This window comes from Staurois parvus, unplaced genomic scaffold (genome assembly GCF_062004578.1).
Source record: "Staurois parvus isolate SC_StPar_1 unplaced genomic scaffold, SC_StPar_1.0 ptg000397l, whole genome shotgun sequence".
In the NCBI taxonomy this organism is placed as follows: Eukaryota; Metazoa; Chordata; class Amphibia; order Anura; family Ranidae; genus Staurois; species Staurois parvus.
This window is the reverse complement of record NW_028318193.1, coordinates 2902043-2926407: the sequence shown is the minus strand read 5'-3', so window position 1 is coordinate 2926407 and position 24365 is coordinate 2902043. Positions and strand designations below refer to the sequence as shown.

General features: G+C 42.5%; 1 protein-coding gene across 3 annotated transcripts in view; it reads right to left on the bottom strand.

The window, feature by feature from the left end:
* TPD52L1 (TPD52 like 1) overlaps nt 1-23945 on the bottom strand; it is a 202160-nt gene extending 178215 nt beyond the window's left edge. For 2 of the 3 annotated variants that reach the window (XM_089686441.1, XM_089686439.1), the window contains exon 1: nt 23792-23945. In XM_089686441.1, coding sequence (XP_089542567.1) covers nt 23792-23813 — 22 coding nt within the window. In that variant the 5' untranslated portion in view covers nt 23814-23945. The remainder of the gene's footprint in view (nt 1-23791) is intronic. The other variant, XM_089686440.1, reaches the window with a different exon arrangement.
* Nucleotides 23946-24365: the final 420 nt, after the last annotated feature.

Here is a 24365-nt window from a genome sequence, read left to right as displayed (position 1 = left end):
ACTTGTCTCAATCCAGAGCTCTAATAGTCATTTCTGTCTGCTGCCCTGTTCCTCTGCTATAAGCATGAGTCATTTCTGACATGTTTTTCTGACACCAAGAGAAAAATGGTGACAGGGAGGGACCTCCAGCAGATTGACAGCCTCAGCTCTGTTCCTGTGAGCTGTGTGGAGGAGGGTGTGGCGCTTCCCTCCAATCAACTATCAGAGCTCTCCTCACTGATGTAAATTCAGCTCCCCTCCCCCTGATTTTCAGAGCTGAGTGATCCTGTGTACATTCTGCACTTTGAATGGATGTTGGAAAAGACGGCTGTAGATAGGTAGGTCCAAATTATGTAGGAGGATTTGTTTCATCTCTGTGTATCGCCTGAGGCCAGTCACTTCACTGGGTATATATAAGGTTTTCAACTGCTTTAACGCTTGTTTTTGCCATTTAAAAAAAACTTTTATCTTTATTTATCTTATCCCTTGTTCCAACATGCTCCTCTTTCCATGCAGCCGTTCCCTTTTAAGACTCTCCTCTAATGCACTGCATCTGGCAATCACAGTCTGATGTGATCACATACAATGCAAGACCAGCATTGTAAGTGAAGATGCTGAGGGCCCACCTACAACCTGGAGCATTGGAGAGAGAGCAGAGCACTGGCTGCCTGAGTAGTGAGGGATAAGGCAAGAAAAAGTGCTTTTTACTTGCCTTATCTTATATAAGCCTAAGGACTCAAGAAAATCCCCCTAAAAAGCTGCCAATAAAATAGAATCATTTTTATTGTACTACTATCATAAAACTCACATAACACGTCAACACATTTCATGGATTTGCTGTTTCATCAATACTGGGGCATAAAAAAATAGTTTCTTTGATCCATACAAGATTATTTCATGGAGTCAAAGTTGTATATCACCCCAACAATTATTTCTAGTACTGAATGTCTGTTCTATACAACATAGGCCTGGGGAATCAAAATAATAAAACCAGACAAAAAAGAACAAACAGAGGTCCAAAAGAGATCATCCCAAGGGAGGTACAGAGATAAAAGGAAAACTGAAGGAGGGGAGCCATCGTCAGGTCTAACTGGCCTGTGGGGGAGCCTTTCCATGATATAGATGTAGTATAGATGGATAGTGCACAATGTAATCCCCTGCTGTCTTAGGGAAGGTAAATGAGTAAATAGAATTGCACCCACTAGTTCATCACTCACCTCATAAGGTGGTCATGCTGCTTGAATGTACAAAGATCCCCACCGATATACAGTGCCTTGAGTATTCATACCCCTTGGAATTTTCCACATTTTGTCATGTTACAACCAAAAACGTAAATGTATTTTATTGGGATTTTATGTGATAGACCAACACAAAGTAGCACATAATTGTGAAGTGGAAGGAAAATGATAAATGGTTTTAAAATGTTTTTACAAATATGTGAAAAGTGTGGCGTGCATTTGTATTCAGCCCCCTTTACTCTGGTACCCCTAACTAAAATCTAGTAGAACCAATTGCCTTCAGAAGTCACCTAATTAGTAAATAGAGTCCACCTGTGTGTAATTTAATCTCAGTATAAATACAGCTGTTCTGTGAAGCCCACAGTAGTTTGTTAGAGAACATTGGTGAACAAACAGCATCATGAAGGCCAAGGAACACGCCAGACAGGTCAGGGATAAAGTTGTGAAGAAGTTTAAAGCAGAGTTAGGTTATAAAAATATATCCCAAACTCATTGAGCACTGTTCACTGGACTGTAGTTAAGGGGGTATCAGCTCTCCTGTACAGGACCCAGGCCAGCAGGGGGGCCCAGTCAGCTAGGTGAAGCAGATGTGGGCAGGGAGGGTCAGTGACACAGTGGTGGTGGTGGTGGTGGTGGTGGTGGGGGGGGGGGTGGAACGACGACTACTGGAACCGATCCCCTGTATGGCTCTCTCTGCAGCAGTTGTAAACTGGCTTCTTCTCCCCCCCCCCCCCCGCTGGCTTTCAGCTGCTGCAGAGAGAGACATACAGGGTATCAGTTCCAGTAATTGCCCCCCTCTCTGTGCACCATACATTTCCCCCTATTTCCCAGTCCCCCCCCTTATGCCCCCACCCCGCAATGTTGCCAGCTTCCCTCCTCTCCTTCCTACTGGCAGTTGCAAGCACACAATTAGATCCTTCAGTATGGAGAGTGGGGGAAGGGTCCGGTAAACATATCACATTTACCAGCCCTTTCCTTTCCTCAATGAACACAACGAGTAACCAGTACCGATCACGCATTCATAACTGAAGCTTAATAAACTGTGGGTTTTTTTTTGTGGGGATGGGGGGCCCTGTTAGGTTGGCTGTATGGGGCCTCATGGTTTGGGGGGTTCTGTCATGTTGGCTGTAAGGGGCCCTGTGGTTTCTAACATCAGCCCTGACTGTTAAATCCATCCTTTGAAAATGGAAAGAGTATGACACAACTGCAAACCCACCAAGACATGGCCATCCACCTAAACTGACAAGCTGGGCAAGGAGAGCATTAATCAGAGAAGCAGCCAAGAGGCCCATAGTAACTCTGGAGGAGCTGCAGACATCCACAGCTCAGGTGGGAGAATCTGTCCACAAAACAACTATTAGTCATGCACGCCAAAAATCTGGCCTTTATGGAAGAGTGGCAAGAAGAAAGCCATTGTTGAAAAAAAGCCATAAGAAATTTGTAGTTTGTGAGAAGCCATGTTGGAGACACAGCAAACATGTGGAAGAAGGTGCTCTGGTCAGATGACACCAAAATTTAACTTTTTGGCCTAAAAGCAAAACACTATGTGTGGTGGAAAACTAACACTGCACATCACCCTGAACACACCATCCCCACCGTGAAACATGGTGGTGGCAGTATCATGTTGTGGGGATGCTTTTCTTCAGCAGGGACAGGAAAGCTAGTCAGAGTTGATGGGAAGATGGATGGAGCCAAATACAGGGCAATCTTAGAAGAAACCCCTTACAGTCTGCAAAAGACTTGAGACTGGGGCGGAGGTTCACCTTCCAGCAGGACGACGACCCTAAACATACAGCCAGAGCTACAATGGAATGGTTTAGATCAAAGTATATTCATGTGTTAGAATGGCCCAGTCAAAGTCCAGACTTACATCCAATTGAGAATCTGTGGCAAAACTTGAAAATTCCTGTTCACAGATGATCTCTATCCAATCTGACAGCTTGAGCTATTTTGCGAAGAAGAATGGGCAGAAATGTCCCTCTCTAGATGTGCAAAGCTGGTACAGACATCCACAAAAAGAATTTCAGCTGTAATTGCAGTGAAAGGTGGTTCTACAAAGTATTAACTCGGCGGGGGGGGGGGGCTGAATACAAATGCACACTACACTTTTCACATATTTATCTATAAAAAATGTTGAAAACCATTTATCATTTTCCTTCCACTTCACAATTATGTGCCACTTTGTGTTGGTCTATCACATAAAATCTCAATAAAAAACATTTATGTTTTTGGTTGTAACATGACAAAATGTGGAAAATTTCAAGGGGTATGAATACTTTAAGGCACTGTAACTATTGTAACTGTGTGTGCCCTCTGCAGCTGATGCTTTAATAAAAGGATATTTATGATGCCTTAGATTCCACTGCATGATATTTTATAGAAAAACAAGGACAAGTGAACTGTGAACACCCAGGAAAATTGTATTCTTTATTTGCATGGATGTTTAAAAGCAGAAACAGTTACTGCATTCAAAACCATTTCACTAATTGCAGAAAATGTGGGCAAACATATTACATCTCCATATTACAGAGCAACATGCCATAGGTATGGAAAAAAATTATACTGCAAAGTGTTGCAGGACCATACTTACTATGGAGAACATCAGTCATTTAAATTGAAAAGAATTAAACTCAAACACATTAAGGCAGTTTCATTAGAGTTCCGATGTGCAACAGATTCATGTAGTTCTTATTTGTGTTACTTTGACAATGTGTCACCGTGGTTGCAAATAATTCAAAAGAATCACTGCTAGTTCTAAGTTGGTATACAGAGACAGGCCAGTACTCACAATGGGGCCACGGTGGGTGTTTTTTTATATGTTTGTGGGGTTTTTTTCAGCTTCCCACTCAGGGCTCGCTGGTTGTTGCTGGCATCCTAGCAGCAAATGTTGCATCCCTGGTCCCATTCAGCTGCCTCCTGGGAGATTCCCAGGCTGACTGATGGCACCAACCAGATATGGCAATCTAAGTCAGCATTCACTCCCCCTTGTTTACATTCAACCGTCAAATAGGAAATCTCTTAATGGGGCCTGGGATGCATCATTACTTGCAAGGATGCTTTCAGTTGCACAGCTGGCAGCGTCCTAGCAACCAATGAAGTTGTGCAGCAGACAATGACCTAGCAACCAAGGACACTGGGCAGCTGGTCTGAGCATGGACTGGGGATGGAGTGTCTGATATGGACACTTCAGTTACAGTGCTGCATGACCCCATGTGACAAATGCATGCACCTGTTTCTGATAGACACATGAATCTGTCATTAGCACTGTCATTTGTCAAGTATAATACAGTGGGGTCGATTTACTGAAGGTAAATAGACTGTGCACTTTGCAAAGTGCAGTTGCACTCTGCAAGAGCAGTTGCTCCAGAGCTTAGTGAATGAAGTAAAGATTCACTTTGCAAAGAATACCCAATCACATGCAAGGAAAATAGAAAAAACGGCATTTTTACTTGCACGATTGGATGATGGAGGTCAGCAAAGCATCTGCTCATTTACGAAGCTCTGGAACAATTGCACTTGCAGAGTGCAACTGCACTTTGCAAAGTGCACAGTTTATTTTTGCCTTTAGTAAATCAACTCCAATGACAGAGTCTCTATGGCACTCTTTCTGATTTCCAGAATCTGTCTTTTGGTGCTCTTTAGACAGAATAAGACTGGCCAAATTATGCGTCCCAGATATATTGTAAAAAAATCTGAAAGAGTTAATTCATTGGCTACACTTATGAAAACTAAACTTATCTTGTGTTGCTCAATTCCTCACTGATATACAAGATGTTTAAAGGCCAAAAAAGTTGAAGGATAAGTTCACCTTTCATAACCCATATTCAGAATGTACCATGTAATATGTTACGATCGGACTGGCATCCGCACTCCCCATCCCCATTGTGCCAGCTAGTGGGGGGATCTTCTGCTCCCCACTATCTGTCACAATTTAAAAAAAACATGCCCGTGTGGGGCTCCACCCACCTGGCCATGTCACTCATTAACAATATTCTGTGAATGAGAAAACTACAAGTCATGGCAGCCTTTGCAGCTGTTGGCTTTTAGTTTTCAATTAACTACCACCGCGATCCACAGCGCCATGGTGGCTCATTGAGCCTTCCTGTCAGTAAGTATCTGTTTGCCCATACAGGATGTACGAGCAAGCAGATATGCTGACAGGTCAGGGGGAAGACCTACGTGGCACCACCAATCTGCTGATCACTGGTACAATGCATTAAAGACTCCACAAACAAAAAATAATAAATGCAAATTTTTTTTACGTGTATTATTTTTTTATGTGCATTTATTATTTTTTGTTAAAAGGTGAACTTATCCTTTAACAGTATTTTATTAGACCTAAAATACTATACCTTATCTGATTTTAAAAAAGGTAAAACTACAGCTATTCCAGAGGACTTTTATGATGAGGTAATGAAAACCAAAAATATTTAATATTTAGATTGTAAGCTTCAAGGAGCAGGGCCCTCTTGTATTGAACTGTATTGTTGCTGTATTGTCTCCCGTTATATTGTAAAGTGCTGAGCAAACTGTTGGCGCTATTTAAATCCTGTAGTATAATAAAAATAATAATAATAATATTAAAGTACCTAGTTTTATTTTAAGGGCTTAACATGCAGCCCTTTGTTCACTCCAGTTATACATGTTACAATATTATTGGTATACTGTATATATTGCAGTTTACAAAACCCAAAGAAAATTATTGGAATACAGTGTTCATGTGTTTTTTGCAACAACCACTTCAGTATTCAGTATAGATATATATGCTTCAACCAGTAGATGGCTGTGTTTATAAGTTTGTAGCTGCAACTTTGATACACGCTGTAATAAAAGTTTCTTGTTTCCTTCCTTGCAGTGAAGAAGAAAGAATAGCACAGGTGGACTGTGCACTGTCTGTTCTGTAGGGCTTTCTTCAGAATTTCTAACAGATTATGGACCCGGGCATAGCCAACTACAGCAAATAAGTGCAAGATGAAGCAACAGAAAGAAGACTGAAAAAGAATATAAGAAAATGGCTAGTAACCCAGCTGCAACAATGCTTTCATTTGCAAATCTGACAAACCAGTCTCAGAAATTCAAGATGAAAATACTGCTAATAAAAGAAGGTAAGCAGAAATGTATAAATTAAGTTAGGCAAGAACACCCTTCAGAGTGGACATAGAGAGATCAGAAAGCTCAGATCACAATCTCTCTTAGCATAGAAGATGATCAAATCATATTTATATTTAAGTGTGAAACTGCTAAAGAAATGTGGGAAAAATTACAAAAGGTGCATGAAAGAGCTAATCTCAGCAATAAACTGTATTTGATTAGAAAGTTATATAAAACCAAGCTGATGAAAGGACAGGATATGCAGGATTACATAAGGCACACCCTGGAAATGGCTGACTGCCTGAGAGGTAAAGGAGAGGAAATAAAATATTTTCATGTCGCAGCACTATTACTTAGTGGTTTACCAGAAAGTTATGAAATGCTTGTCACAGAACTTGATGCTTGTCCAGATGATGAACTGACATTAAAATATAATAATATTATGAATGAATACAAAAGTAAAACAGAAAGCATTAATAGCGACAGTGCCTCTGTCACAGAGTCTGCTTTAAAGACGAAAAATAGAAATAAAAACCGTAATGTGCAACAAGAAATACATAAATGCTTTGTGTACAAGAAACAAGGTAATTTAAAAGCAGATTGCAGATTCTGTAAGCTAGAATGCAAAAACATACTAAACTACAAAAGGCCAAAAGTGTGAAGGAAGAAACTGATTTTTCTTCAGATAATGAATATGCTTTTGTCAGTGAAGAAACTCACAAAACAAGGCAATGTAGCGACCTTCAAAGATGGCATTTGTGGCATCACAAAAGGGGATATATTACTTGCAAACTAAAATTACAGATGAACTGCAATTAGGTGGTTAATACTGTAGGAATACAAGGCGGAAAAACAACAATAATACTGTATTCACACATGGCACAGATGACTTGAGCACAGAAGTCCTGAGATGACAAAGAAATGAACTGAGAATGACTATGCAAGTGAAATAAAAATCAGTCCATGTGATCAAACAATTAAATGTACCAGCTGTATAAAAGGAAAATTACAAGAAAAGCCATTGCAAAGCAGAGTAACACCTGAGCTAAAAAAAACCTTTGGACTTACTTCATTCAGATCTTTGACTCCAGAAAAGAGGCATTTTCTCACTTTTATAGATGATTACTCCAGCTATTCTACACTATATCATAATATGCACAACAACAGTAAAGTACCAGAGAAACTTGAACAGTATTTGGCTCAAGTAAGCAACAAAATGCCGAATGTATTGCACACAGACAATGGAACTGAATATACAGGTGATAACACACAGGCGATTCTCAGAATGCAAGGCATAATATTTCAAACTGCTGTACCATGCAACCCAGAATCCAGGGTTGCAGAAAGAATGAACCGTACTCTATGTGAGAGTGGAAGAACCATGTTGTTTGATGCAGATATGCAAACCACTCCATATGAATGGTGGAATAGAAAAGCCTTGAATTTGAACCATCTAAAATGTTTGGAATCAAATACTATGTGCAGATCCCAAAAGAAACACATAGAAAATGGGATGCTTGCACAAAGGAAGGTGCACGTGCGGTGTACAGTGAATCTCAAAAGGGATACAGAATTCTACACCAAGACAGAAACAAAGTAACCATCAGTAGAAGTGTAACTGTCGATGAAACTTCAGTGTGTTCAAAATCTCAAGAACTAACACAAATACTTCAAACTGAGGGAAATTCCGTATCAGTGTCGCATGAAGATAAGCGACAAAGTGACACTGAAATAGAAATTAATGCAGACAATCCTAATACTGTAAAAAAAAAAAAAAAAAAAAAAAAAAAAAAAAAAAAAAGAATACAGGCCACAAGGGGCTTTAATCAGAAAATCCGCCAGAGGCAATAAAGTCATCCCAGCCAAATGTCTGTCCTATGTTGCTTGAATAACAATAAAACCAGAGCCAGATTTATGGGATGAGATGCAAAGACTTCCAACACATGAGAAACAAAAGTATCAGAATTGCTGTCAAATCTGCTCACAAAAAACAAATATTTATAGAACTGAAATCCGAAATGGGACTAATATAAAGAGTAGTTGATTGGAGGTGTTGGAATGCAGTGTTCATCTATTTTGTGCAACATCTACTTCAAGTGGTATTAAAAGTTCAGCTTAAAATAAATAAATAAATAACAAACATGTTATACTTACGTGTTCTCTGCAATAGTTTTGCACAGAACATCCCCGATCCGCTTTGTCTTGGGTTCCCCGCCGGTGCTCCCGGCTCCTCCCCCTTGACCAATGCCCCCAATATCAAGCAGCATGCTATGGGGGTACTGGTACATACTTACTCTTGAGCCCGGCTCTATGCCAGTGGTTCCTGCTGCTGCCTCAGCCAATGAAGAGAGGGAGTCCCACGACAGTCGAGGCTCTCGTGCATATCTCTGGATTGAGAGGGGGCTCAGGTGAGTATTAGGGGGGCTGTGGGAGGAGCATCACACAGAAGGATTTTTACCTTCATGCATAAAGAATCATTACAAGCCTTAGGCCTTTTGCGACCAAAAGGTAATAGATGCAGAGATACCTGGACCAAATCAAGCAGCCTCAGTATGCATCAGTTAAATTTACATGCCTAAACATATTAAAGGACATAGAAGTTTTATTTGGTGCAGTGTTTTTATAAGTACATTTTCTGTTTTAATTATAGACAGACAAATGGAGGTAAATGAAAAAATAATTCTAATAACAAAATGTTGTTTTCATTTTTATCTTACTATTACAGTATTAACCGCTTTAGCGCCGTCCCATACAAGAAATACTGCCACGGGTGGCAGCTGTGCGCAAAATCACATATATATACTTGACTTTGAATTTCTGGGTAGGGGCGAGCCGTGCGCACACCCTACCCGTGCTGCCATTCCCTGCCAGGGCTGTCAATCCTGGTGATTACTTGACGGCGCCTGGTGATTGCCGAGCACCTCCGACGGGGGGGAGAACTGTTTGTAAACAAAACAGTTCTCTCCCCTGTCAGCTCCTGCACACTGCTTTGTATGGCTTTGCATAGCACAGCCATGCAAAGCAGTGTGCTTACAGTGAAGCACTAACACAGCGCACTTAGTAAAACGGCATGTAAACCAATTAATTTACACTTATTGGGATTTTTTTTTAGCAAAGACATGTCGCAGAATACATTTTGGCCTAAATTTATGACGAAATTTGATTTTTACATTTTTTTTTTTACTGGACATGTTTAACCTCTTGCCGACCGCGCATAGCCGAATGACGGCTTCACCGCGGCCGGCCAGTTCTGAGTGGACGTCATATGACGTCCTCCCAGAACGCGCTCTCCTGCGCGCCCCAGGGGGCGCGCACCCGGCGATCTCCGTGATCGCTGTGTCCTACGGACACAGCTGATCACGTGATGTGGTGAAAGGCCGATCCCACCGGCCCTTTACCACGTGATCAGCGGTGTCCAATGACACGCTGATCACAGGGAAAGGCAAGTGCCGGTTCTCGGCTGCACTTTCCTCACGCTGTCAGATCGTGAGGAAAGTACTGCCGAGAACCGGCAGTTGTCAGAGCGGGGATCGGCACCGATCATCAGGGCACTGATGATCAGTGCCCTGATGATCGGTGCCCAGCAGTGACACCCGCAAGTTCCACCCAGCAGTGCGCCCACTAGCCCCGCCCACCCGTTCCCAGCAGTGCCCCCACCTGTGCCCAGCAGTGCACCCACCTGTGCCCAGCAGTGCACCCACCTGTGCCACTCTGCAGTGCCACCTACCTGTGCCCAGAAGTGCCACCTACATGTGCCCAGCAGTGCCACCCACCTGTGCCCACCCACCTGTGCCCACCAGTGCCCACCCACCTGTGCCCACCCACCAGTGCTGCCCACCAGTGCCACCCACCAGTGCAGCCCAGCAGTGCTGCCAGTCAGTGCCACCAGTCAGTGCCCAGGGGTTGTGCCAGTCAGTGCCGCCAGTCAGTGCCCAGAAGTGATGCCAGTCAGTGCCGTCTATCAGTACCCATCATCAGTGTCACCTATCAGTGCCGCCTATCAGTGCTGCATATCAGTGCCGCCTATCCGTGACCCCTAATTAGTGCTGTCTATCAGTGCCGCCTATCCGTGCCACCTCATTAGTACTGCCTATCAGTGCCCTTTAGTGCTGCCTATCAGTGCCCATCAGTGCCGCCTATCAGTGCCCATCAGTGCCGCCTCATCAACGCAAATCAGTGAAGGAGAAAAAATACCTGTTTGAAAAATTTTATAAAAGAAACAAATAAACTTTTTTTTTTTCAAATTTTTTGCACTTTTTTAATTTATAGTGCAAAAAGTAAAGCGCCCAGTGGCGATTAAATACCACCAAAAGAAAGCTCTATTTGTGAGAAAAAAATGATCAAAATTTCATATGGGTACAATGTTGCATGACCGCGCAATTGTCAATCAAAGTGCGGCAGCGCTGAAAGCTGAAAATTGGCTTGGTAAGGAAGGGGGTATAAGTGCCTGGTAGGCAAGTGGTTAATGTCAAAAATATTGTTTTTTTTCTCAAAATTGTCAGTCTTTTATTGATATAGCGCAAAAAAAAAAAAAAAAAAAAAACGCACCAGCGATCAAATACCACCAAAAGAAAGATCATGGGAAAAAAAGGACGTAAATTTAATTTGGGTGCAGCGTTGCATAACCGCACAATTGTCCATTAAAGTAACGCAGCGCCGTAACACAAAAAATGGACTGGTCAGGAAGGGGGGTAAATCCTCTGGAGGGCAAGTGGTTAAGCAGAGACACACTGTCATTTTTAAGCTGGTGTTTCCTCTGCAAGCTGTAAGGTTTGTTGTAAACATGTGCATGTGCTCACTATGACATACTGTAATCTGTCATGGTGATAACATGATGATTGGTTTCTGATCCTTAGCTGTGACCAAAGCTGTCAGGCACAGCAGACCGCCACAGCCACTGGGCCAGGGATGTAGTTAGGAGGCCCTTGTGCTCACAAACATGGCGACAAAGTGCTTTGCCAGGGAAGGGGGAGGGGGGTAATCTGTCAAGGTCCCCTCTATGATGAAGGCATGTGGCCAGGTATGGTTCAGGGGGGTGGGTGCACGTTCCCTGCCCCCCCCCCCTTTTCTGACCAGCTAGGCCAACGTGCCCAATTAAGGGTCTGTGTTTTGGGTTTTTTTTGTGTATGGACCTCCCATAAAATTCATACCAGCCCCAATCTAGGATCTTGGAGGGAACCAAACGTCGTTTTTTAATCTGCTTTTTGTGTGTCATTGGTTGTATTGGTGCACAATGACAAGTAATGATTGTGTGGCTGCCAACATCCTATCAAACAACAGCAACCAAAGTTCTTGCGGCCCCCTCAGTGGTCAGTTATCATTTAGTGGCAGCGGTAATATCACCACTTAATGAATTACTTTTGTCTGTAGACAAAAGGTAAGCATGGGCAGGTTTGCAGACACCCTATTTAATATGCCTGTTTGCTGAAATCCTAGGCAGCCACAGACCTCATTGCTAGTGAATTGCAGTGGACAGTTTACAAAGATTTTCTTAAAAAAAAGAATGATAATCTTTCACCTGATACACACTTGTAGGAAAGAGGGTAGTCTACATGAAAAAAAAACAGCTGCCAACATATAGAATTTATAGGTACTGCATCATACACTGTCAGTAGTCAATTACCAACTTGTATAGGTAAACAGAATTTTGATGTAAAATACTGCAGATTTTAAAAGTAAAAGTTGCTACATATAACATATCAAATCAATCAACACTCCAAAGTATTGGTGTTGGCCTAGTACAGAATATATTGAAACATTTGGCAAACAGTGGAAATACTGTAAGAGACTTGGCTGTCACATGGCATATCTGATTGATTTCATACTGTGGCACAAGCTAGTTGTGGATACCTTTCATTTCAAAGGACACATATTCTAGCTGATTTTCAACATACTAGCTATTTTCAAAAATGATAGAGCTTCTCAAATTAGCAGACAAAAGCTTTCACACCATGAAATCCACAATGAAGTCAAGGCATAGCACTTCAAAAAGGCACAGTTGACAGTATACCTGTTTGCCTTAGAGATACACACTTTTGCATCTCAGTGGAGCATGTTCACTTCAGTCCTAACTACCCTCAATACAAATGAGGTCATGTTTTCAACCCAACGATTTAGCAAACTTTGACAGTACCTTGCAAAAACATTAGAATCAAAAGGTATCACATTCAGAGGTGAGCAGCAGTAGGCATTTAGAATGCTTCAGCAAGCATTTACAAAGCATAGTTTTAGCAGCTCTACACACCTTCTTAAAGTCTAAGCCACCTTTCTGACCATCTATGTATTTAGGGTGTAACATGAAACATGATCACAGTCCAGAGCCCTCACCCCCAAACTTCCCCCTACGCCTTATGGAATTTGCGGATACTTCTCCCCACAGGCACCTGTCATTTTTTTAATTGTGCATGGCTCTGAGTGCACATACACATTTTCCACTCACGGAATTCTGTTAACTGTAGAGACTACAATTCCCATCTTCCACTGCAGCAGAGGGTCTCCTAGTCTCAATGAAAGGCTGAAGACTTGGGGGTTGATTTACTAAAACTGAAGAGGGCAAAATCTGGTGCAGCTGTGCACGATATCCAATCTGCTTCTAACTTCAGATTGTTCAATTAAGCTTTTACAAAAAATCCTGGAAGCCGATTGGTTTCTATGTAGTGCTGCACCAGATTTTGCCCTCTCCAGCTTCAGTAAATCAACCTCTTAGCCTGGGTTCACATATATGCGGTGCGGTATATCGCATGTGATTCGCACAGGAACCGCACCACATTTCTGTGCAAATCACATGCCATTCGTGTGCGGTGCGATTGGAGCCATACATTTTGTATGGCTCTAATCGCACCGTACCCGCACCAAAAAGGTGCAGGACCCTTTTTTTTGGTCCGCACTAGAATTGGATCGCATGGGTATTCACACCTATGCACTCTGCAAATCGCACCATGTTTTGCGAACCGCTTTCGGGGTGTTGTTAACCTAATATACACACCCGCAGCAGTTCGCATGAACGGGGTGCGATTCTGATGTGGTGCGGAATTCGCACTGAAAACGCTGCAAATTCCGCACCACATCAGTGTGAACCAGGGCTTAGTCTACAGAATTGTGGTTGAAATGCTTTTTAGGCTCCAATGCAAAAAAAAAAAAAGAATAAATGCACATTTTTTTAAATCAATATGGTTGTATTTATTTATTGCAAAATGTGGAGCATGCTTTTTAGATCAAATGCATAGTTTCTCAGCCGCAGCTCAAACTTTCACCTGCATATCAAACCAAAATCAACCTGTACTCGATGTTTAGTCACCATCACCAAACATTCGCACACAACGGCTGGTGATATAAGGCTCATTTAACTTGCATTCTGTACTCACTGTCAGTTTCTACAAAATTCCATTTTGTGCTCCCTCCAGAGGGTGTCAGCCTCTCTTCTACATGCTGATGGGCCCTTGCAGCTTAATTTAGATATGACTTACAAAGAATAGGGAGCATTTATGAATCATTCTAAGCACCCTTGAGTTCCCATCTTGGAGTGAAAAATACAGATCTTAATGGAATTTATGGCTTTAGGTTTAACATGTATTTAATAGACTCCACCAGGCATTCAGCCTCTCTAAACACCTGCTGTGGCCTTCTAGATGCATCTGATGGAAAGTATTCTACTTGAAACAACAAGTGCTGTTTGAGCTAAAATAGCTACTAAATCCACAAAACATTGTTAAAGCTATAGGAAAATCAAAGAAAATTACAACAGTCATGCTGAAGAGCTGATGTTTTTCCATCCGGGAGACAGAGCAAGAAAGCAAACACATATAAGGAATCTAGAAGTGCTTACAGAATCTATGTCTGAAACATTTTCACTACATAGACAGAAAGAGAAGCCATTTAAAATGTGACAAATTACTCCTGAGGAGTTATATACATTAGGATATTCTAAATGCATCCAGTTGGAAAATTAATCTTCAAAAGAGCATTCTGAAAACCCTCTACTTCCCTGTTGGCCAACTTGCATCGCTTTAGCACCTACCCAACAACCATGAAGGTCCATGTAGAGCAACCTTTTTCAAGTCTGGGGTGCCTTGAGGTTTCTTTAGGGATGCCTTGGCAAAAAGCCTAAAAATTGCCCGAAAATTGTACACAAAGCCACAGGTTTTCATTATGCACCATTACGACCTTTTAGCCGCCAGCATGCCAACAACCAAGGACATCATCAGTTGACAAGGAGAAGGTCGGTCGTCTGCCCAGCATTCTTCTTTGTTCTTCCCCTGCCCCTCTTTGTCAGCGCTGGGGTCACATTAGCTAAATGATGGAGAAAAACCGAGGGAGAAGAGAAACACTGGAATACTAGTCAGTACCAGTGTGCAAAAGTGAATAAATCACCTCTAACTTTGGGTGTCTTACATGTGTTTATGTTAATGCATTATGTAAAACTATTAGAATCGTTTTTTTACATTTTAGAATAGAGTGCCTCGAGGCAGTCCATAATTTTACAGGTTGCCTTGACCGAAAAAAAGAGAAACACTGATGTAGCGTAGATTGTTTTGGTGCTGAAGCCGCTTAAAGCAGAACTTCACCCTTAAATGAAGTCACGCTTTTTTGCGTTCTCCTCTCCCTAATCAACTTTTGGACATTTTTTGGGGGGGCAGCGGTCCCCCCTCTGCCGCAGCGTCTTGGGACAGGTCACAGGAGGCTGCAGGACCATTCAAATGATGGGGCGCTATGAAGCCACTAGAAATCACAGGCAACTTCCCACAGTTAGCATGGCAGTCCCAGGGACCCGAAGAACTGGCCTGGGTGAGGACAGCGCTGGATTTCTGAACAGGCAAGTGTCCTTTTATTATAAGTCAGCAGATACAGTATTTTTAGCTGCTGACTTTTAGGGGTTTTTTTGCAGGAAGGGAGAATGAAGAACCTCTTTAATGCAGCATTTTCTTTAGGTTTCATTTACACTAGTGCAATTTCATATGCAACTTGAGTCACACAGAATTGCATGGCCATGGAAATCACTTTAGTTTTCAATGGTGCCCATTCACATCAATCCAACTCAGCACAGTGCGATTTTGGAAACGTTTCCTGTACTACTTTGGGGCGATTCAAGTCTGATTTTGGCACCGTAGAGTACAGAAACCTTATCCAAGTTGCACTACATAATTATACTGAAACCTGGATCAAAATTGGATTGCAGCAGTGTGAATCTAACTCTAGACTTCTAGTAGTTTAAGGATTGGTTTATTCATTTCATAACATCTCATCTTTTCTGTGTTGTTCATCCCTTTTTCTCTTTTTATGCTGTGTTTTCTCTCTGATTTTGCTAAAAGAAAAATCAAATAGGGCAAAATAATTTTTTGGGGGGCTGTAAGGAGCAAACAAGTAAGAGCAGTGACTTGTAAAGGGGCTGTAAGACTGCTGAGCTATGATTTTGAACCATTTTCTTTGCGATTATGTAGTGCAGTTTGGATGCTATTTGGATGTGGTTTGCATATTCTAGGGGGCCAAAATCATGCTTGAATTGCACCAAAATAGTACATGAACCTTTTCCAAAATCGCTCCATGCTGAGTTGCATTGATGGGATCAGGCACCATTGAAAACAATGTGATTTCCATTGATAAGTGATTCTGTGCGAATCATGTCAAATCAAGAAATTGCACTAGTGTGAACAGAGCCTAAAGCTGTAATCATTAGCAGTCACATGTGTCCCCAGGCTATGATTGTCTCCTGAAGCATGTGTCCAGTCTTCATGTTCTTCAGATCATTTTCTATTGCATGTCTTCAGTCTCTGACATAATAAGGGCCTCCTGCGCTACTAAATAACACAAATGATAATTAAGAGGAGGGGGCTGCTAACAGCGCAAGATATACCAAATGGATAATTGCAAATTATAAAAAGTATGGTGTAGCAATACCCTAAATATTGCCATGACTTATAGTAAAAAAACAAATATAATAATACAAAATGGTATTAAAACCCAATATAACTCATCCCAAATATATCTTAATGGTGACTAATCTTTATCCTCAGTGCACAGTGGATAAATATGCCAGTCACTCACCAATCATGAAGTAAACTGATCCACTAGGGGGATCCATAGTGAGACGGAAAAGTGAATAAATGTTGAGAATAAACGCCAGTGAAAGAAAAAAGTCCTGATAGGACTACAATAAAGTGAAAGATATTAAATATAAAAAATGGTGAATCCCTAAATGTCGGATCAATTATCACTCTGACAATACTGGTGACCACAACGGCTATAAATTTGCCAAATAAAAGTTAAAAATACAGTAGGTGAAAAACTCTGTGAATCCCTAAATATAGGATTAATTATCACACAGTAGTGACAAGTGCAGTGATTGAATGACAAAAATATGATAAAAAATAAATTTACATAATAAAAATAGATCACCACAAATTATTCTTAACCATTAATAATTTTTTTTAAATTGTCGCATGAAAGAAGTCCAAAGAAAAAAAGAAAAACGTTCAAAGGTGCGTAAGCACCAAATATTCTAACTTCTTCAGAAAGTGCAGGTGATAAAGTGAATATCATAAAAAATGTTTAATAAAAAATAATAAAGTAGGTGTTGTACTCACAAACGACAATATTGCCTCAGAGGCAAGTCCTCGAAACGTGTCAGCCTTTTGGATGTCTAAACTCCCTATTGCGGACTGTTACTCAGCGCGGTGTTGATCCAGCTGTTCTTTTATGATGTGCCTTGACTATATTTTCGTTTGTGAGTACAACACCTACTTTATTATTTTTTATTAAACATTTTTTATGGTAATGCACTAGGCCTGTGCGCCTCTTTTTGTTCTTTCCCCATTCAGTATATTTGGATTCCCCCGGTCCATTTGAGGGCAGCAAGGTGTGCATGTTCCAGGACATTCTTAATGTGGTTGTAGCATCGAGTCCATCCCCAAGCGCAGGAGCATTTGTGTTTGCTGATAAAGTGAATATGTATGACAACCAATAGGAAATAATCCATAAACGGCTGAATTGCCCCCTCACCTTCTTGAAGCGACCCATAAGGGCCAAAATGCCTGTTAAGAGACAAAAGTGACCTTCCACGGTTTGTTCCCCCCTTTGAGGATAATATCTGTCTGCAGCGGTGATATCCCCTTCACAGGTTAATGGAAGAAGCAGCAGGGTCCCCTTCAGGGATGATATAGTGAGATACAGCTAGCTCACATTAGGGTCAGGATAAAGACAGAAAAAAGATCTCCCATAGTGTAAATCTGTTTTACTATGCCTTTAAAACATGTATAGCCAATTGTCCACTCACTTTTGCACACAATAAAATAAGCTGTAAAACCTCATGCTATGGGAGTACTTGCGTGGACTTTTTGAGTGTAGCAAGATGGCGTCCGCGCTGGAGATACGTCACCACATCCCTACACGTTGCGTCCCGTTATGTGACTTCCTCAGGGACTTTTTATAATTCAATCTCTGACAGCTTTCTGTAGCATTACATTCACTAAATATTACTTTTGGTCCTTTCATGATGTCAGGGGCTGCACTTGAGGCTCCCTATATCAAGTAAGCTGGCCATCACTGCTCTGCAGATTATTCACAGTTTTATGTATGCATTGTGATGGGATCTGGTCAATTTTAAAGGATAAGTTCATCTTTTGACCAAAAATAATAAATGCACATTTTGTTTGCTTTGCAAGAGCCTGGAAAGCATTGCACCAGTGTTCAGCAGATCGCAAGTGCCATGCAGGTCTTCTGGAGATCTGCCAGTATATCTGATTGCTCATATGGGATGTACGGGCAATCAGATATACTGACAGGAAGATTCAATGAACTACCACGGCGCTCAACAGCGCCGTGGTAGTTCATTGAGAACTACAAGCCAACGGCTGCTAAGGCTGCAGGGACCTGTAGTTAATTCACGGAACACCGAGAATGAATGACGCAGCCATGTGACCGGAGCCATGCACAGCCGTGCTGTTTTTAAAAGGTGACACCTAGTACAGGAAACTTCTCCCTGTTCTTCTGTCACAGGGAGGGAGGGCAGCAGCTGCAGCATTAGTAACATGTTACATGTTCCACCCTAAAAACATATTCCCAAAGGTGAACGTATCCTTTAAGGTGTTGTCTTGAACAGGCTTAAAAGAAACTTCCATTTCATAGTAACGTGTGATACACAGTATTCCTTTGTTTAAACAACATTTTGTGCAGAGCATTCAAAGCAATTTAAAATGTTACTAAACCCACAACAGTAAAATCAGTCTGTATATGCAGTAAAGCATGCATGTTATACTCACTGTGGAACCTAAGGGGTTAATCCTCTGCATTATTTAAAAATGCTGTTTGATTCTTACTTCTCTGATCCTCCCCTTTTTCCAGTGCACCTCTCTTATCGCCTGATAAGACATATCGTGTGGAGACACTTTGCACATGCTCAGTTTGGTGTGTATTGCTAGATGAATTTTCTTTTTTTTTTCTTTTTCTTGGGAGAGTGCATGTGATCAGCACAGGGCCAATCAGCACTGTCCAAACAGAGGTCAGGGGTTCTGCTTCCTCCTAGAGCAGAAAGAAAACTCCCCCTACAAGCTTTAACCACTGATAGAAGTCACAAGACTGCTCTAACTGCTGATGAGAAAAGGTATTTAGCAATTTATATTTACTAAAATAATTGCATTTCCATGTTGTGTGTACTGTGGGAGACCAGATATAGTGAATGCAGGGTTCTGGGTTTAGGAACGCTTTAAATTCAGGCAGCTCAGGTCAGATTCTCTGCAAATGTAACGTAATTATGATGTACAGCAATGACGATGACAGCATAATGATGTCTTGGTTGGAATGACCAATCCCTGCTTTCAGTGCCCATTTGCAGCTGGTCCACAGGCTCAGTCTCTCTGCTTTCCAGCTTGTAAAGACAAGGTGACCTGGAGGTGGGCCATTAGATAAGGCATTGCTGCCATACGTATTTGAGTGCCATTAAGTAAGCAATGCCAGGACAAGGGGAAAAGGGTTGCAGGACAGACAGAGAGCTGAACACAGGGGCTGTGTGCGACTGCAAGAGCCAATGAACCCTGAGCAAGGGGAAGAAAAATGGTCAAGAGAGTTGTGTCCAGCGACTGTGTGTGACTATATGTGGGCTAGTGATCTCTGCCCTCTGCGTTTCATACTACTGACACCTGCCTTATTTACTACTGACCTCTGCATTACATACTACTGATCTCTTACTTACTTACTACTGCCCTCTGCATTTTTTACTACTGACCCCTTAACTGCGTGTTAAGTGGTTGTAAACCACAGACATGAAATATGAACAAAGCATATCCCTCTATAGTGTTTACTTGTCTCAATTAAGAGCACTAAGTGTCATTTCTGTCTGCTGCTTAGTTCCTCTACTATCAGCATGAATCACTTCTGACAAGTTTTCCTGGCACCAAGAGAAAAATGGTTACAAGGGAGGGACCTCCAGTAGATTGACAGCCTCAGCTCTGTTTCTATGAGCTGTGTGGAGGGGGGGTGGTCCCTTCCCTCCAATCAGCTCTCAGAGCTCTCCTCACTGATCTCTGCAGTGTTTGATTTCAGCTCTCTGCCACCTTTTTTCTGAACTCTCAAACAAGCTTTAAAACTCAGCACTTTGAACGGATGTAGAGAAGAGAAGACTGCAGATAAATAGGTACAACTTATGTAAGATGATTTGTTTCATCTCTGTGTATCACCTGAGGCCAGTCACTTTACTGGGTATATGTAAGGGTTTACAACCACTTTAACACTGACCTCTGAAATGTGCATTACATTTTTATTGACCCCCTACTCTTTGCATCACTTACTACTGACTTATAGTTACATAGTTAGTCTGGCTGAGAAAAAAAAAAAAAGTTACAATCCTATGACCACAGTTGATCCAGAGGAAGGAAAAAAAACCAGCAAAGCATGATCCAAACTTGCTCCTGCAGGGAAAAAAATCCTTCCTGATGCCCTAAGAGGCAATCGAATATTCCCTGGATTAACTTTACCTATAAATGTTAGTATCCAGTTATATTCTGTGTATTTAAGAACTGTGTATTACTTACTACTGCTCTCTGCATTACTTACTACTGACCTTTGAACTCTGAATTACCTATTGCTCAACCCTGCATTAAAGCCTCTCCTCATACCTGACCAGTCCATAGTTAGCTCCCAGGAGGCCATAGTGCATCATCAGGATCTCCAATCTCCCCATGTGACTGTGCATTGTCACAATTGCCTGTTTCTTGCTTTTGTACATTGCCATAATTGCCCATTTGTTGCCCACATACCTGAATAACTGCAGCATAAGTGACATACGGAAGAAAAAAAAATGTAGGCACTTACAGCATCAGGACCTGGGGTACTCACCAGCAGATGCAACAAAATGCCAAAATCTGGGGAGTGCAGTTTAGGGAGGGAGGGGGAATTTGTGCTGAGGATGGTTTTGTCTTGGGGAGGTTGGTGAGGGGGGTTGGGGGATTGTATTGCGAAGAGGGGAAATTTTTTCTTTGTTCTTTGAAATGAACTCTGTGCTTTACTTACTTTTGACCCCAGCACTATGTGTGTTATGCACTCCTGACTCCTACACTTTCTGTGCTACAAATTCCTAACCCCTATGCTGTGTGTGTTACGGAGTCCTAACCCCTACGCCATGAGTATTACGGAGTCCTAACCCCTACGCCATGAGTGTTACGGAGTCCTAACCCCTGTGTCGTGAGTGTTATAGAGTCCTAACCTTTATACCGTGAGTGTTACGGAGTCCTAACCCCTACGCCGTGAGTGTTACGGAGTCCTAACCCATTCACCGTGAGTGTTACGGAGTCCTAACCCCTACGCCATGAGTGTTACGGAGTCCTAACCCCTACGCCGTGAGTGTTACGGAGTCTCAACCCCTGTGCTGTGAGTGTTATAGAGTCTTAACCCCTACACCGTGAGTGTTACGGAGTCCTAACCCCTACGCCGTGAGTGTTACGGAGTCCTAACCCCTACGCCGTGAGTGTTACGGAGTCCTAACCCCTACGCCGTGAGTGTTACGGAGTCCTAACCCCTACGCCGTGAGTGTTACGGAGTCCTAACCCCTACGCCGTGAGTGTTACGGAGTCCTAACCCCTACGCCGTGAGTGTTACGGAGTCCTAACCCCTACGCCGTGAGTGTTACGGAGTCCTAACCCCTACGCCGTGAGTGTTACGGAGTCCTAACCCCTACGCCGTGAGTGTTACGGAGTCCTAACCCCTACGCCGTGAGTGTTACGGAGTCCTAACCCCTACGCCGTGAGTGTTACGGAGTCCTAACCCCTACGCCGTGAGTGTTACGGAGTCCTAACCCCTACGCCGTGAGTGTTACGGAGTCCTAACCCCTACGCCGTGAGTGTTACGGAGTCCTAACCCCTACGCCGTGAGTGTTACGGAGTCCTAACCCCTACGCCGTGAGTGTTACGGAGTCCTAACCCCTACGCCGTGAGTGTTACGGAGTCCTAACCCCTACGCCGTGAGTGTTATGGAGTCCTAACCCCTACGCCGTGAGTGTTACGGAGTCCTAACCCCTCTGCCGTGAGTGTTATGGAGTCCTAACCTCTACACTTTGAGTGTTACACAGTCCTAACCCCTAAACTCTAAGTATTACGCACTCTTGACCCAGAGCTGAGTAGGCTCAAGTTATATTTAATCCATACCTCTTCAAGAAGCCACTCCTCCTGTTAGTACAATTTGGCCACAACGACCTTTTGGCATGCCACGATTAGCTCCACCCCTGCCCCAACCCCAATAAGAGTGGGTGTGGTTAGGCTTTCCTTGGATTTCATTTTAGTCACCTTAGATTTGTTGTTGTAGGCTATTAGATGCTATTTAGCTTGAGTTCATTTTAATGCAGCTTAGTTTCTGAAGTAAGATCATTTCAGTCTACCCTTTCCCTAGTTAGCCAGAATCCATATCGCTAGAGATCCTGACAAGCTGATAATGAGGTACTGTAGTCAGGGGGGTAGTTACCACAAGGCAAACAAGGCACTTGCCTAGGGCTGCATTTTTCAGGGGGACAGCACCTCTACCCAGAAGAAGGGATTGCAGAAGGGACACGAGAGAGGCTGTGGGCTGCCTGATGATGTATGTAGAGCCTGACTCTCCTTCCTGGGGATGTCCAGGGCTGTGAAGATAAGTATCTTTATATCGCTGGGGGAAGGGGGGGGTTTAGTGGAAGGCTCTCCCAGGTGGGGGGCAGGGGTGTTGATGGTCAATGTCAGGCTCTCTCCGCAGGAGGGGGAAGGGGGGTGATGGTGTTGGTTGGTGTCTGTGGGGGCAGATGATCTTTGTGTTGCCTAGGGCAGCACAAAACCTAAATGCACCACTGGCTGTAGTTGTCATTAGATCAACACTGAACTAGTAACAAAGTAAGCCAAGTAATGCTGAAGCTTTGAAGCACACAGTGCCACCACCACCACCCTGCCTCCTGCTCCTGAAGCTTCGTTACAGTCCCATGCAAAAACCGACTTTGCTAAAGTCCATATTTCCAAAGGGCCAGGCACAAGCCAAGTCTCTGCACAACACAGTTTAAAATACGGAGACTGTATATGCCACCCAAGTTCTAACTCTGTGTGATTAGCTGAAATGGTGACTTTTTGTATTTGTTCAAAGAGAGTGATTTGAAGACTTTTTTTAGAGCAGGATTTCTATTTTTGCTCCCTCTACACGGTATGCAGGATAAATACAGAAATAACCGTAATGATTTGTTTGGCTATTGGAAAAGGCGGAATACCCACTGAGAGAACCGTGCGCTTGTCCCTACCCTATACGCTATTAATTTAGCTTTATGGTTTGCACACACTGTTTTGCATGAATCTTATTTAGCATATTTATGTAGATCTGTGACCTACAAATGCAGAGACTAGAGTTAATGCATATAAAAAGTACTGTCACTCACAGTTGCACTTATTCCACTGGCATGATACAGAGACCTCAGATTAACCCGTTCTGCTACAATTACAGATCTGTACACTCTCGCCAGAAAAATCTCGCCACTCAAAAACCATGACAACTCACAAAACAGGATCATCAAGTACAGAATACGTCAGAACCACCTGTGATACACTTTCACTGATAAACGGAATGGAAGATGGAGCCAGGGAGGGTGCGAGACAGATGATAGACAGGTAAGATCTTAAGGGTCCAACAGAGAAAATCCTCATTCCCGCATCCTATAATAATGCATCAGACAAAATGATGTTATAAACAAAACACCAAGAACAGATGTCACATGTATCTAACAGCAGTACAAACCGCAATGTATGGTTTAAACCGTTTCAACGCAAAATGCAGCCATGCTGTTGAACTCACTTCTACTATGCGTCTACAACCAGTATATAGATGTTTTACTGTCGCGATCATCTCTTGTAGGTATGTAGGATGTTAAAATGTGACAAACTGACATTACAACGAACGGCACAGTGATGGCAGGGATTTTACACACCTGTCAAACAAACAGTATTTATTATGCCAGGTGTGGTAAACATAAACAGCAACAGACGCTCACTGACCTGGCTGTCGCTTGTTTTCCATGTTGGGTTTGTATGTGTGTCTCAGGTTGTGTGAAAAGGAAAGCACATAGAAACCAGGGCTGCTGACTTGTTACTATGCTTCAGTACTGAGAACTGAATTCTGAATCTCAGCACTGAGCTGACAGCTCTCTCCCTCCCACTTCTAGCTGTGACTGCCAACTCCACCTCTCTCTCCCTTGACATCACATCTCTGCGCACACCTCCTGAAAACCAGGTTCCTTATGCTTTCACTTAATTAACCTCCGAGATCCTGGACAAGAATCTGACATTTGGTAACAAATAAAAAAAAGAGCCAATGTGCCAATTTTAAATTTTGAGCCTTAAAGCACTAGCAAACCCAAAAGCAAAAATGTTATTTATTGCAGCATGCCAGTTCTTAGATGTGTTGGCTGCATTACGTTTATTTTTAGGCTTTTTTTCATTTTATTTTTCACCTGTTAATCTGGCCAGTAATGCCCTGTACACACAATAAGAAAATTGTACGAAAAATTTTGCGGACCCACTGATCGAACGATTTTCTCTTGATAAGCAGGATATTGTGAACGAAAAAATC